We start from the raw sequence: 16,182 nt of genomic DNA on the forward strand, positions 1-16,182 counted from the left end.
GGTAAGGGGTTCCTTTTGCCTGAATGGCTTTCCAAGAGACCCCCGCGTATCCAGCTTTGGGGATGAGGGACCTGTAACCTTTTCAGTGCTGTCAGATTAGGCACTTGCATAATCCCTGAGCTGGCTGGGGCAGATGGGAGCTGGGAGTCCCACCACATCTGGAGGGCACAGGGTTGGCTACCGTTGCCATGAAGTGACGCCTGATTAGAGCCTGGGATTTGGACAAACAACAACAACATTCAAATGCCCCTTGTCACGGGCTGGTTGGATGCAGAGGAATGGTGGGGAACCCTCAAGGGAAAAAGGCTCAGAGCCCGGGGATTGGTGGTGGGATGACAATCAGTGGTCAGAGTGAGAAGATTGAGAGGAGGAGCAGATGGAAGCTGAAGAGGCAGCAGGGCTTAGTGAGCCCGGAGAGTCTGTGGCAGAGAGAAGTCCGGAAGCAGAGGCAGAAGCAGGAGAGGATGGAGGCCAAGAGGCAGTGATGAGTCGGGCTGTTGAAGAAGCCAGAGTGTCTGCCCTGGTCTCCCAGAACTCAGAGAGGCCTGAAGTGGGAGGAGCAAAGGCAGACTTACAAGCACAGTCTCAGAATGTTTTGGGGGAAACCCTGGAGAGGAGGGGACTTAGGCAGAGGTGGAAGGCAGGGACCTTCAGTCTCTGCAACTGACCAGACCTACTGAAGAGTTGCTGTTCTCATTTGGCTTGACTCCCCTGTGCAGATCCTGTTTTTTCTAATAAAAGGAAAACTTACCTCAGTGTGATTTACTGCTGACTGGCTCCTGACACTTGAGGACTATGTAAGCTCTCATGGAGAGAGCCACTGAGATATTATGATGAAGGGTGGTATATAAAGTAATCACCACCACCACCACCACCACCATCATCTTGTAGACAGTTGTGCAGTTCAGTAATTTAAAGCTATGAACTTAATGGCCTTGGAGGAAACCAAGGTAAGGGGTGGTGGACTACAACTCCCATCATCCCTGGCCATTGGTCATGCTGGCTGGGGCTGATGTGTGTTGGAGTCCAACTTAACACTGCAGGGGGAGTGCTGAGCTAGGACCACTCTCCCTGATGCGCTTCTGCTGCTGCTACCACTACTGTGTACCTTCAGAGGCACCTCACTCTGCTTTCACATGTTGTGGATGCCTCCCAAGAAATTCTACCAGGTGATTTTCTTTTGTTCTTTGTTCCCCAGAGGGTGTCTTAACTCTCCGCTCCAAACCTCCGCCTCAAGACGAATTTGTCGACTGTTTGCAAAAATTTAAACACGGCTTCAACCTTCTGGTAAGTGGCTGCGTGCAAAATACAAACAAAACGTAAGAGCCCTGCTGGATTGGGAGGGAAAGCCCTTCTTGTCCAGCTTCCCATTCTCACAGTGGCCAACCAGATGACTGTGGGAAGTAGGAGCGCAACAGAACTCGTAATCCCCAGCAACTGGTATTCAGAGGCACACAACCGACAACAGTGGAAGTGGAGCCTAGCTGCCTGAAAATAACAAAGGGCATCTCTATGAAAGGATCAAAGAGAGAAGGAGGGACTTGCATGCCCAAGGCATTTTACCCATCATCCAGTCTGAGACATCGTGTACTGTGATTAAATAAAAAGCTATAGGTTTGATGCTCTGCCTTGACAGGCAGTGTCAAAGAGCTTTCCTGCTACCTGACAGTGTTTTAACTAGCAACCAGATATTGCCCTGGACCTTCTAAACAAAGCCTGCATGTTTCAGTACTAAGATTTGTTGTTTCCCATTAACTGCCTTTAAAATAGTTATTTCTCTTTCTCTTCCTTTTTTTTATAAGATATTTATTAAGATTTTTTTCACACATTACAATAAAAATGAAAAAAGGAAAAGAAAAATGCAAAGTAAAAACAGTTAAAAACACATTAATTTTCCGTTTCTTATTTTCCTTAAGCTTATTTCCCTGGACCTCCTCATACCTCCCTTTTTTGTATTCCACTTAAATTTATTAGTTCAGCAAATCCTTACCATTAAACTTTTCTCTTTCTCTTCCTTTTCTTTTCTCCTGCAGGCTAAATTAAAGTCACACATCCAGAATCCCAGCGCATCCGAATTGATTCATTTTCTGTTTACCCCTTTAAATATGGTAAGATTATTTCTAGATGTAAAACATCACAATGTTTCATAAAATCATAGACTTTATGATCGGAAGGGACCATGAGGGTCATCTAACTCTGGAATCTTTTGCCCAATGTGGGGCTCGATCCCCCGGCCTTGAGATTCAGAGTCTTGTGTTCTGCTGATTGAGCTATCTCAGCTTTATAGCTCCTGATCCCTTCGAAATTAATCAAATGGGAAATGGACAGTGGAGATGGTGCATGCCACGAAAACGAAAAGCATTGTCTACACTAAAAAAAAAAACTTTTTGGTGGAACCCAGTTTGTGCTCTTGCATTTGTGGAAGAGCTTTGGGTCGTGGGGACACTTCTGCTAACTAGAGAAGAAGAAAGACAATTCCCCCCCCCCATTTCTTCTGTAAGAGCAAACATTATCTAGTCTAGCATCCTGTTCTCACATTGGCCAGGGGAAGCCCTGCAAGCAGGAACTTGAGCAGAACAGCGACTCTCTACACTTGTGATTTGCAACTGGTTTTAAAAGGCATACTATCTTTCTCAATGGGGACAGTTCATAGCCATTGTTACCTAGTAGCAGTTGATGTAGGCTTTCTCCCTGAAGCCCCCTTCCACCTGTTCTGGAGGGTATTGGGTGAGGGCACCGCAGATAGAAGAGGAATCGGGAAATATCATCATATCCCTTCTGATCCCATTAGTAGAGGCATCCCCTGCATCAAAAACTTCCTGCAACTGTGCCAGCTGGATTCAGAACGCATTGCAGTTTCGCTGACATCTTGTCCGATCAATTGCAAAGGCTCCGTTCGGCCAAGTGTAGGTTAAAAATGCTGAAAAGAAATTGGAACTGGGTCCCAAACGCTTGACTAGTTTCAGTTGCAAAGCATGCGCCTGTGCAACTCATTGAAAATTCCCTTTAAAATACATAAAAGCAGCAGCTGGGAAAGGACTCCAGCCTCATTTGCATGTATGTTAAAGGAGAAGGCAGCGATTTTCCTTTTTACACTTGAACCCAATTACAAAACACAGGGTGAGAGTCTTCCCTGGCAATGCTTCCTCAAACGCCAGGCTCAAGAACATCCATGATCACGCCTACCATATCAACAATAAGCCTGCTTTCAATTCTCTTTGTCGTAGGTGGTGCAGGCAACGGGAGGGCCTCATCTCGCTAGCACAGTCCTCAGCCCCCTCTTAACAAAAGACACAATAGACTTCCTGCGTTACACCGTCACAAGTGACGAAGGACAGCTATGGGTGTCTCTAGGTGACACGTGGACCAAAGCCAGGTAAAAGGAAATTAACATGTTTGGCTTGTTTATCTACCAATATGAGCTATGTTATGCTTCACGGGCATCATCCGGCTTTTTCTCTGAGCCCAGCTTTGGCCGGAGAGGGCAGGATACAAAAAAAAATATTACTAATTTATTATTATTATTCTGTGCACACTGGTGTGAATGCTGAGAACATAGGAGGCTGTCTAGTAACAGAGTCAGACCACTGGTCCATCTAGCTCAGTATTGTCTGCACTGATTGACAGCAGCTCTTCAGGATTTCAGACAGGGAATTTCTCCCAGTCCTACCTGGAGAAGCCAGGGGTTCAACCTGAAATCTTCTGCATGCTAAGAAGATGTTCTACCCCCTGAGCTACGACCTTCCCCCAGTTGTTTTGCCGTGGGATCAGGGTTCTGAAAACATCATCATCATTTTTTATTTGTATGCGGCCTTTCCACAGTAAAAAAACAATGCTTAAGGTGGCTTACAGCGTAACAAGATTTACATACAGTGGTACCTCGGGTTACATACACTTCAGGTTACATACGCTTCAGGTTACAGACTCCGCTAACCCAGAACTATTACCTTGGGTTAAGAACTTTGCTTCAGGATGAGAACAGAAATTGTGCTCCAGTGGCGCGGCAGCAGCAGGAGGTCCCATGAGCTAAAGTGGTGCTTCAGGTTAAGAACAGTTTCGGGTTAAGTACGGACTTCCGGAACGAATTAAGTACTTAACCTGAGGTACCATTGTAATTACAAAAGTCATAAACAATAAATAAACCACATCAAAACAATACACAACCAAATGGGAAACAATTTCCACATAAATCAAAATCTAAAACTAAGAATACAGCATTAATATCACAGTTTAAAATGGTAAAAATAACAGCAACTTAAAAACAATACAAAACGGAGCCCTCTCTGCCTAGCAGCAGCAGTGGCAGAAGTCCTTTATAGAGCCCATCAGGCCCCACCCTGGGCCAGGTGAAGAGTGGCAGGAGCGGGGCCCTCAAACGCTGAGCAGGGGAGTCCTCCTGGGTGGTAGCCGCAGCAGCTGCAGTTCTTATAGGCCTGACATGACTCACTGGTCAGAAATCTGAAAAACTGCCCCAAATGGGGCTTGCAGATCGCACCACAACATGGACTTGCCTTATGAATCCCCCAGTTTGTGTGAAGAACACATGCCATGCCAGGGAAAAAGCTGCGCTTGGTGAGGTGGAGTCTCAGAGCGAGTCTTGGGAGGACTGGCAATGTGACTTCCTATACAGTGGTACCTTGGGTTAAGAACTTAATTCGTTCCGGAGGTCCATTCTTAACCTGAAACTGTTCTTAACCTGAGGTACCACTTTAGCTAATGGGGCCGCCGCGCCGCCACCACGTGATTTCTGTTCTCATTCTGAGGTAAAGTTTTTAACAGACTCCCTGGAAAAGACCCTGATGTTGGGAAAGATGGAGGGCACAAGGAGAAGGGGACGACAGAGGACGAGATGGTTGGATAGTGTTCTCGAAGCTACCAGCATGAGTTTGACCAAACTGCGGGAGGCAGTGGAAGACAGAAGTGCCTGGCGTGCTCTGGTCCATGGGGTCATGAAGAGTCGGACACGACTAAACGACTGAACAACAACAACTACTACTTCCGGGTTAGCGGAGTCTGTAACCTGAAGCATTTGTAACCTGAGGTACCACTGTATTGATAAGGTCATCTTTAGATCGGCATTCATAGAGTGGGATGATGGTGCAGGCGATGGAAAGTTTAGACAGGTGTGTTGTCTGAAGCTCACCTCCATTCAACCTGGAAATTATCCTCACACCAAATCAAAAGAGCTTAGATCATTTTAACAATCCTATTCAGGGACTCGTGGAAAATTACCCATTCTATTCTGTCCAAAGTCTCGTGGAAATCACCCACTCTCTGTCCCTTGCTCTATCCTAGCTCAGAGCTATGCCATAGCTGTGACACTTGTCAGCAGATATGACTATTATTTTTTAAAATACCCTGCTCTCTCCTCACCTTCTCACCATGCCTATAAGTAAGCAAAAACTACACCGGTGTCCTATTAATTCTGCCTCCTCTTAGGACTGGTTCGATGGCATTTATTACCTTCATCCATTTCCGACAACACCCATAAATAAGAGATGGCCTCCAAAAAAGGAGAAAAGGGAACCATAAAGTGTCTTTCAGGGAGATGTATGTGAAAATCAGTAATTCAAACCACAGGGCAATGCTTTCTATGCATGGTGCGTAGGCATCTCTAACCCTGCGAGGAAAATCCTGCTTCTGGTGCAGTAACATCACGTAATGAGAGCCAGCTGATCTCAGCGGAATATCTTCACTGATTCCAGAAATCCCCGTCTCGTTAGAAGCTGCCAGCAGTGATACGCTGTGAGAAACACAAGTGTTGAGAAAGTGAAAGCATTGTGGTTTCCTAGCTTTGTCTGTGTACTTTTTTAAATAATAAGAAGAAAAAAAATAAGAAGAAAAACATACATTTACATAGGTGCATAGTTCAGCATATAATGCAATATTGCAATAAAGCAAAAAATAAAATTAAAAAATGATCTGGTTGTATACTGTCCCTGACATACTGGAATATAATAAACATGGCACATCATTCTGAGACTCTTAGTTGTACATTAGTTACTCTATAATAAACAGCACTGTGAACTCTGGATGAAGGATGGTGTAGAAATTTTAATAATAATAATAATAATAATAATAATAATAATAATAATAATAAGTTTTTTAAATCTCAGGATTTTTTTTTAAATAACTACTCTTGAGACTAGTAGCTGTTCTCCCCAGTGGCGTAGCGTGGGTTGTCAGCACCCGGGGCAAGGCAAGTAATTTGCGCCCCCTAACCCGTGGATTTGCGCCCCCTAACCCTAACCCCCAGATGTTGCGCCCGGTGCGGCCGGCCCCCCCTGCACCCCCCACGCTATGCCACTGGTACTCCCCCAACCCCTCCCTTGCTTTAGCAAAGCTTATTTTTTGCAGCAGAGAGTAGAACATAATCACAGAAGACAAGGCTGCTGGATCAGGCCAATGGCCCATCTAGTCCTGAATCTTGTTCTCACAGCAGCCAACCAGATGCCTGTGGGAAACCTGCAAGCAGGACCTGAGTGCAAAACCCCTCTCCCTCCCCTCCTCTCCCCTCCCCTCCCCTCCCTTCCCTTTCAGCAACTGGTTGTAAGAAGCGTTACTGCAGAGCACAGCCATCGTGGCTCGTAACCCTTGATAGTATTATCCTTCGTGAATTTGTCCAGTCCTCTTTTAAAGAGCCACCCAGTAGGTTGAGAGTCGCTTCCCAATCTTCCTGCAAGAATTCAGATAATTTAATATAGGGTTACCAGACGTCCCCAGTTCCCGGGAACAGTCCCTGGATTTGCAAATCTGTCCCCGGAGAAATGCCATCCCCGGAATGTCCCCAGATTTACAAATCTGTCCTGGGAAATGTGGCAGCGGCAGTCAGCAGCCCAGAGCCAGCCTGGTAGCGCAGTTGGCTCTGGCTGGCTTCAGGAGCTGCACTACCAGGCTGGCTCTGGGCTGCTGACTGCCACTGCCGCCGCCACTGCTGAAGGGGAACAGGGGACATTTGGCTGTACAGATCTCCTGCTCCTTCCCCCTTTGTTCTGACTGATTGGGGGAGGCTCGGGAGTCATGGGCGGGCAGCCGTTGCCAGTTTTTTAAAAACTCTGTGCATTTATGTTTCAAGGGTGCAAAAGAAGGGCTTTGCACCTTTATACAATGCACATGTGTGCTTGGGCCCAGGGTCTTTTGCCTCACCATCCCCACTACTGACTCCCTGTTGCTACTCAGGCTTCATTGAAAAAAATCTGGTAACCATAATTTAGTAGTAATATTTGGGGAATTGTTTCACAGTGGGCAACCTAGTCATGTCTTCAAACCTGTTCCTCCTTGAATGCAGAGCAGAGTGGCCCAAGGAGCAGTTCATCCCACCCTACGTGCCGCGGTTCAGGAACGGATGGGAGCCCCCTCTTCTGAGCTTCATGGGATCCCCAAAGGAACAAGAGCTCAACCAGCTAGCCGAGTCGGTGGCAAATGTAGCTGAGCACCAGCGGAAGCAAGAGTTGAAAAGGTTATCAACCGAGGTAGGGAAGAGGGCTGCCGCCGGCTTCTAAGCCCAGGTGGAGGGTTTGTGCGCATCAGGCCAGCGGGAAACAGGCAGGCGATGTGATCCACACAGCAATTCTACAATGGCTGTTTATGGCTGTTTACAAGTGTCAGGAGTTCAGCCTACACTTGAGTAGGACCCTGGCAGAGACACATGCCCGACTGGCATGTTCTCTCCCTCCTGGTCTTTCATTCGGGAGCTTCATGAGCTTTCTTCTGCCCGAACAAAAGACCAGGAAGGAGAGAACATGCCAGTCGGGCATATATCTCTGCCAGGGTCCTACTCGAGTGTAGGCTCCAGAACGGAGCTCCAGAACTTCCCACTCTGTGGAGTCAGAACATATACCGTCATGTGATAGACAAAAATCCCATGACTGCAATTGTGGAGCAGGAATTCTAACATCAAGCGCTGCCATCCTTTCTTCCCTTTGGCATCTACTTCTTCTTCCTTTCAACCCCTTGGCTGCTAACTCCTTTGGGGAAAGAGGCAGCCATTCCAAAGGCAGGCAAGCTAATGGATCCAAGACTAGGTACCTGTGAAGCATCCTAAAGATGGATATTGACTGGGGGCCATAGCCAAGGTGGGGCCGGTGGGTGCATTTTTAAAAAACTATTTTTTTTAATAGCAGCAGCTAGTGCCTCCTCCTCCTCTGCCCCACAGCAGCGATGCTCAACACCAGTGCCAGATTTACTCTCTTGCCCCCCCCAAAAAAACTGGGTGTACATTTCCAAAATATAAGTTAAAAAACAAAATAAAACCTACATACAGCAACAGTGTTTTGTGTTGTGTAGGCTCCTATGATGTAAGTAATGGGCCCCTCCTGCTAGCCTGCTCCCTAAAATATCACTGGTTTGCTCATTTCTATATTTCTATACTTTGATAAAATACATATTTTGTTATGTGCAAATGGCTTTAGATACCTACTAGGTCCATAAATTACCATATAGCATATATTCAACACGAAAAACGGTGACAATTTGTTGTTGACAACAACAACTGGACATATAAAGGGCCCCGTTAGCTTCGGTAGCTTAGGGCTTCATCAAACCTAAATCTGGCCCTGCTCAACACTCCCATCTGTCTGAACCTCACAGTTCTGCCCATCCATGTTTCCTGCTGATGGGTTTTTTTTTTAAAGTCTTTGTCTCTCTCTTGTACTTACATGCACCTGCCAATATCTTAGATTTTTGCTATGGTGGAAGGGAGCATGGCAGGATGCCTAGAGGGGAGAAGGAGTAACTTAAGGATGTTATTATTTATTTAAGAACAATGTTCTTTATAAGCGCACGAAAGCTTCTAAATGTAAAAAAAAAAAAACCTGTGCTTTTTTAGGTTATTTACTTTGGATGTTAACAGTTCATGGACACTAAGGTATACACAGGCTTTTGGGTTGGGTGAGAAGCCAGTAACCAGATAGTTATGAAGAACTCTGTGCTATTCTGTTCACTTATTAGCAGCACCTGCTAGCAAGGAATCCTGACTGCAGCCTGGCTTCCCTTTATTTTTAAGGGCAGAAATCACAAAGCTCTTTAATTCCCGCCGTAAAATGTAAGTCAGACTCATTTGGCTTTGCTAGTGTAGATGAGGTATACTGATAACCAGCAGGTGGGGGAAATGTCATGAGGCTCAGTGTGTCTTTGGGTTCTCCCTTCAAAGAATAAAATATAGTGGCCTCACATTTCACACTAAACCATGATTTAGTGTGACATGTTGGAAACAAGCCTGAGGTTTTCTAAAGTTGACATGCCTCCATGTAGCCTCCATTTCACTGGATCCCAGTGGTTCTGATTAAGAACAAATTCTGATATGTTTCAAAACAAGCCGACTTCAAACCGTGAGTTAGGAAGGTGGCTTCTGAAACCAGCCAGAGTTTATTATAAACCACAGTGCCTGCTTTGCATGCAATGGCATGCCAGTTTTCTGCAAAAAAAAAAACCCCAACAACTAACCGCTTTCAAAGTTGTCATCCAATGCTGAAAGAGGAGAGGGGCGGGAGAATGTGCAAATCACACTAAACTGTGGTTTAGCTTGACATGTAAATGTGACCATTACCAATAGGTCCAGAAATCAATAGTAGTGCAAGAGGAACAGAAGACAGTCTTTGATTCCTAGTAAGACAGGAGCAGTGTCTTCCCTGAAACAAAGAAAGAAAGAAATCAGAAAATTGCCAGGTTTCACAGTATCCAACTGAAATCTGTGAAGGAATGACATTGGCTTCTGGTGTCTTCATCTGGGTGCACGTTAGAGGGCTTCCAAAACTCTTAGGGTGAACATGCAGACTCTGTCCAGCTTCCAGGCCCTGAATTTGGGCTGACAGATTGCAACCTTTTACAGTGGTGCCTCACAAGACGAAAAGAATCCGTTCTGTGATTCTCTTCGTCCAGCGTTTTTTTCGTCTTGCGAAGCAAGCCCATTGAAGGGATTAGCGGATTAGCGCTATTAGCGGCTTTTAGCGGCTTTTAGCGGCTTATCTGCTGATTGGGTCAGCTGATAAGCGGCTTAGCGGCTTAGAAAAAGGGGGGGGGGAGGAAAAAAAACCAGCAGGAACTCGCAAGACATTGGCGTCTTGCGAAGCAAGCCCATAGGAGATTCGTTTTGCGAAGCACCTCCAAAACGGAAAACTCTTTTGTCTAGCGAGTTTTCCATCTTGCGAGGCATTCGTCTTGCGGGACACCACTGTACTCTGATGGAAAGGTGTGGAAAAGATTGACACAGAAACTTCAGCCTCTGTTTCCTTTTCAGACTGGAGTCGCAAGCCCCCCAGTGAGTCAGTGGCATGAAAAAACTTCTGTGTACCCTAATCTCAGAGCTCACCCTCACAAGATTGCCTTTTTCCTGCAGGGCATCCTTTTTTTTTAATACAGAAAAATGCACCCCAGTGCGAGTTAACAGCATACTTGTGGCTGCCATGGCTACAGTGCCTAACCCGGAGAAGTAAGCTTTGATCTGACGTCTAGGAAAGTACATCAGAAATTCTGATTCCTGAAAATTATTCCGAGCTTAAGCTGCAGAGACATCTGCTGGCATTCTCCCCCCCCAACCCCCCCTAGCTACTTTGAATAGGTTTCCTGCTTGTGAATAATTACTGTAATGAACTACAAGGTGGTGTCAGTTGTTTCCACTGCAATTATTAAGAGACATTTTGTGCTTTTGCAGCACACTGGAGTCATACCAGTGACTGGAATTCACGTCCCTGGTGGTACATGCCAGGTGGTAGCTGGTGATCTTAGCAACTTCGGTGCTCTCAAATACATTGTGTAGCATCTGCTGGCGGATGTTGCAGCAGCTGGTACCCATATTGCAGATCCAGGAAGCATCCACATAGCTCAGTGCTGTGTCCCAGGCTCAGTCCCTGACAATCCCAGTTAAAAGGCTCAGGTAGCGAGTCTGGGTTAGGCTTCTGCCTGAGTTTCTGGAGAGCCACTGGCAGTCAGGTTGGGGAGGGGCCTTAGCCTGGGGGTAGAGCATCTGTTTTGTATGCAGGTTTCATCGCACGTATCTCCAGGGGGCGATGGGAGAGGCTCCCTGTTCTTCGTCCACTGTCAGAGGCATGCTGGCTTTGACCTTTAAAGCCCTATGCGGCCTAGGACCCACGTACCTGCAGGACCGCCTCTCCTGGTATGCCCAGGAGAGGACCTTAAGGTCCACAAATAACAACACTTTGGAGGTCCCGAGCCTCAAGGGCCTTTTCAGTACTGGCCCCGACTTGGTGGAACGCTCTGTCACAACAGACTTGGGGCCGTGTGGGACTTGACATTTTTCTCCAGGGCCTGTAGACAGAGCTGTTCCACCTGGCCTATGGTTTGGACTCAGTCTGACCCTTATGTTTCCCTCCCCTTATGGTCTTGATTTATCAGCTACTTTAAAATGAGGCTGCATTTTAAATTGCATTTTAATCTGTATTTTAAATTGGGTTTTTTCCCCTCCCCCCCTTTCCCCCCTATTATGTTTTTACTGTGATTTTATTGATGTTAACAACCGCCCTGAGCCTGGCTCTGGCTGGGGAGGGTGGGGTATAAATAAAATTTATTATTATTATTATACTTCTGAATATCAGCTGCTGGGAATCACAGGAGAGGGAGAGTACTGTTGTCTCAGGTCCAGCTTGCAAGCTTCCCACAGGCACCTGGTGGGCCAACATGAGAACAAGATGCTGGACATGATGGACCGTGGGCCAGTGTCTCCTGAAGTTCTCATGGAAACCTGGAGAGCTGCTGCTAGATGGGCCAATGGTCTGACTCAGTGCAAAGCACCTTCCTATGTTTCTGTGTCGGTGTAGACCAGGCATAGGCAAACTCCGCCCTCCAGGTGTTTTGAGACTACAATTCCCATCATCCCTGACCACTGGTCCTGTTAGCTAGGGATGATGGGAGTTGTAGTCCCAAAACATCTAGAGGGCCGAGTTTGCCTATGCCTGGTGTAGACAATACATACTGGGATGCAGGGACCAGAGTAGGAGGCAGCTTCCTGTGCCCAACACTCTGAAACAGACTTCTCATACCTGGTACCTTCCAGATATTTTGGACTACAGCTCCCATCAGCCCCAGCCAGCATAGCCATGAGGCTGATGGGAGTTGTAGTCTACAATATCTGGAAGGTACCAGATTGGGGAAGATGGCAGAAGCATGTTCTCTGCTTAGCTTCTGTTGTCTTCTGGGCAATGATCAACTAGAGAAAATAGTGGAAGTGGAAGCTCTGCGCTGATATGAGTCATGAAGGAATTGTGCGCCGTGTATGAAGAGAGGCTTCCTTCAAACCTCTGTCTTGCGTTCTTGGAAGCAATGTACAGGCGAACCATCTCCTGTCTCCCAAGACTAGAAGAAAGGCATGGCAAAAGTGTTCTGGAGCTGATGACTTCCGTGCATTGCAGGCTTGTGAACCTGCTGGCATGAACCCAAGGCATCCCCAAGGTGGCTTTGCCCTGCCAGGTTTTCCATAGTTGTGTGAATTAGCCTTTAAGACAATTAAGACAATGATTGTGGTGTGAGTGCACAGAGAAGCTGTGCATTATGTGCAATGGAAAGTCAGCTGTGGACTTTCTGTGACTGACAAACGTTTCTTGTTTTCTCTCTTTCAGCATTCCAGTATCTCAGATTATCCTCCGTCTGAAGGGTACGCATTCAGTAACACAGCTTACAAGCGAGGGCCCTTGCCGGACCAGGGGGCAGCTGTAGCCGCTTTTAAGCAAACTGTTAGCCGACATGTAGATAGGTAACATTTCAGTGGATGTCATGTGCACAGCTGTGGAGAACTGTCCCAACCGGTTGCTTTCAGGGTGGAGGGTGCCTGCCTCTTTACTTCTACTTCTCTCCATTGGTTCTAGAAGTAGACAATCCTCTCTCTGTGTTAGAGCTAATATCTAAAACCTCTTTTACTCTGCTTTTACTCTGCTTTTTCTGAGGGGCCTCTGACAAATTATGTCCTAATTCACTACTATCAATGTTTGCTTTCAAAAAAGAGATGAAAAATTGAGTCGTATGCTCTTAATTGGAGCCTGGAACGTTATTACACTTCCAAACAACCCATTCCTTTGTTGTCTGTGGCCAAGGTCAACAGTGGTGTGTCCATTTTTTAAAAATGTGATCTTGCTTTAGCCTTCAGCAAAATAAATACAGGAGAGAGATGTTCCCTGCAATTGCCTGGGGTCTGGTTACATGGACTGGCTCCCACACTGCTGAGTCAATGGGAGAAGAGGCTTATAGCCTATGGGTGGAAGTGCTCCCCATCTTAAGCACACGTCACCTGGTCCAGGTAGTTTCAAAGTGTTGGTGTTGACCTTTAAAGTCCTAAACGGCCTTGGTCCAGTATACCTGAAGGAGCGTCTCCAACTCCATTGTTCTACCCGGACGCTGAGGTCCAGCGCTGAGGGCCTTCTGGTGGTTCCTTCATTGCGAGAAGCAAAGCTACAGGGAACCAGGCAGAGGGCCTTCTTGGTAGTGGCACCCGCCCTGTGGAATGCCCTCCCATCAGATGTCAAAGCGATAAACAACTACCTGACATTCAGAAGACATCTTAAGGCAGCCCTGTTCAGGGAAGTTTTTAATGGGTGACATTTTAGTGTATTTTTGGTCTCTGTGGAAGCCGCCCAGAATGGCTGGGGAAACCCAACCAGATGGGCGGGGTACAAATAATTTATTATTATTATTATTATTATTATTATTATTATTATTATTATTATTCAGGTTTAGGGCTGAAAGCCACTTACTTCATCTCTTCCCAGACCAAATGCATGGTAGGCAGCCACCTCTTCAAATCAGCCTATCAATTCCTTGTGGGCCAGTTAGTTTTACAATCCCTTGTTAATTACTCCTCATTCTTAGAGTGCTTTGTTTTGCAAAGCAACCATTTCTCCCTCTCCCTTTTCGTGCCCCCTGGAGAGTAGCCATATTAGGGTAACTTTTCAGGTGATGGGAAGCATTAAGAAGCAGGTGCATGAATGTGCCCAGGACTCCACATTCTGCCTTAGGCTGTAATGTTGCCTGTGGGCAACTTGCAACGTATCAGAGCCACCAAACCAAAGCAGCGATTGTCTCTCCCCACCCCCAGTCTGTCTGTCTCTGTGTGTCTCTCTCTGAGTTAAAATTTCCTCCCTCCCGGCTAATGGAACATATTAATTGCTTGGTGCAACAGCTGAAGACAATGGTGGCTGGTCCCCTTTGGGGCTGATGGGGCAGAAGCCAGGGAGCCCACCAGTAGGTTGCGCCAGAGCCAATGAGAGAGGCAGTGCCAACTTTTGTCCCCATTCTCCTCCTTCCTGCTGACTTCTACAAGGTGCAAAACTGAGACTGTCACAGCTCTCTAGCTGCCCCTGTCTGTGGGAACAACTTCTGGAGGAGAATCAAGCTAATTTATACTACCATTTGAAGACTTTTTGTAATAAACTATCCCTGGCTTGTCACCACTTTTGTGTCTTAATGTGTATTTATTTAAGTACATACGACATGCATGCGTGCACACACATTTGATATCCAACCTTCCTTCCATCATGAAGCCCAAGGCAGGATACGCAGAATTCCTTCATCAAGCTGGTTGCATCTTCTGCCTTCAGACCATGACCTGGGCTCAACTTGGTTTCCCAGGTGAGCTCCTCATTTGGCAAAACCAGCAAACACTACAAATACTTACAGGGTTGTTTTTAGAAAACCATATGGCTTCTTGTTGTAAGTACCAAATGCTATGTGTGAAATGGGTGATCAGGATTGCTGATTATTTGGACTGTGTTACTTATGGCTCTTTCCATCTTGCCAAAGTGAAGTGCTCACCTTCAGGCGCATATCTTCACACCTCAATGCTGGGAACCTCATTTATCCAAATGATTTCGGGTGGGTGAGGAAGAACGCAGAGTATGTACATTACCAAAGAGTGGGGGAAATGGGGGCGTTGCTTATATTGGCCCACATCTGCAGAAGATAATTGGCTATTGCGAGCATTTTGGATAAGTGAGGGTCAGTCAACTCTCTGATCTCCTTCTTCTCCCCTCTTCAAGTAAACTGGAACAGTTCTCCACAGCTAACCAAAAAATACGAGGTAGCTACTGGAGTACCCAAAAGGTGTGCTCAGAATCAGTAGTTTACAATCGATGGATGGTGATGAAAACTTGTTTCCTGCCTCTGTGATGCGCCGTCGGCACCTTCTGTTGCACAATCATTGCATTCCATTTCTCATTATGAGTTGGGTTCCCTTTATTTTGTGCTTGTGACTGATTTATTAGGAGTAGTATTCCTCTTGGTGTTTTTTAAAGCTTTTTTCCACCTCCCTGTTCCTGAAGGCTGAGGACAGATGGCATTTAGAGTCAGAGCTGTGAAGTGTAATGTGCTAAACTTTTAAAATAAGAATGTTTTTCAAAAAGAAAATACATTGCATAGCTTCTGACAGACAACCTATTTTTATTTTTATTTTGTTGATGAAGAAATGTCGTGTTCCTTCAACCTGGGCTTGCCTTTGGCTCACTCTCAAAACCACGGGGACAATAGTGTCAGGCTAACACTCCCAAGAGCTATGAAAACTGAAGCTGTGGCAGCCAGTGTCCCTTAGCTTCTGGCTTATTGGAGATTTTCCCTCAACAATTTGCAAATGGTTACACATTTCTTGTTTCCCCCCGCTTTAAATACGATGCAATGTTCTGCAAGTTGAATACACCTGCAGTGCTCATCTGCAGACGCTTTTCAAAACGGAACACCCAGCCGCTGTCATAAATTCAATTCATATTTACAGCTGCTTCAGTGGTTAATAGTATTATTTTCCATTGCCAGCTTTTTTTTTGCTGCTGTGATGGATGCCTTATTGCATGGCATGGCAGTAAATTCTGGGCAAATCATCGTTGCTAATGATATTTGCCGGCAGGCAGGAATTGCTGCTTCACTCTTCTCAGCTAGGGTTCTCTGCAAAAGGAGCCGGATAACGTTTGGCCTCTTTTTGCTTTGTAGAAATTATGAGGCGCATAAAACCCCGACCAAGAAGTATGCCAAAACCAAGTACGACTTCGTGGGAAGAAACCAGAGTGAACTTTCTGTCTTGAAGGATGACATTTTAGAGGTAATGCAGCGCTTGTTTTGACCTTACCCCTTCCCTGGTAATTTTCTGCTCCGTGCGGCACGCTTCTTGAATCATGTCGCTAAAAGTTTCTGTGGAGCTTAGGGAAATTTGCATTTAATGTGATTAGTTCAGCTGCATGCCTTTTTTTCTTC

The 16,182-nt window shown here is 46.1% G+C and overlaps 1 protein-coding gene across 1 annotated transcript in view; it reads left to right on the forward strand.

Moving 5' to 3' along the window:
• EPS8 (EGFR pathway substrate 8, signaling adaptor) overlaps positions 1 to 16,182 on the forward strand; it is a 143,296-nt gene that overhangs the window by 108,601 nt on the left and 18,513 nt on the right. The window contains exons 11-16 of the mRNA XM_083464293.1: positions 1,183 to 1,287; positions 2,034 to 2,108; positions 3,228 to 3,376; positions 7,289 to 7,472; positions 12,573 to 12,706; positions 15,922 to 16,030. Coding sequence (XP_083320419.1) covers positions 1,183 to 1,287; positions 2,034 to 2,108; positions 3,228 to 3,376; positions 7,289 to 7,472; positions 12,573 to 12,706; positions 15,922 to 16,030 — 756 coding nt within the window. The remainder of the gene's footprint in view (positions 1 to 1,182; positions 1,288 to 2,033; positions 2,109 to 3,227; positions 3,377 to 7,288; positions 7,473 to 12,572; positions 12,707 to 15,921; positions 16,031 to 16,182) is intronic.

The sequence above is a fragment of the Podarcis liolepis genome (assembly GCF_965112155.1).
Source record: "Podarcis liolepis genome assembly, chromosome: 10".
Lineage (NCBI taxonomy): Eukaryota > Metazoa > Chordata > Lepidosauria > Squamata > Lacertidae > Podarcis > Podarcis liolepis.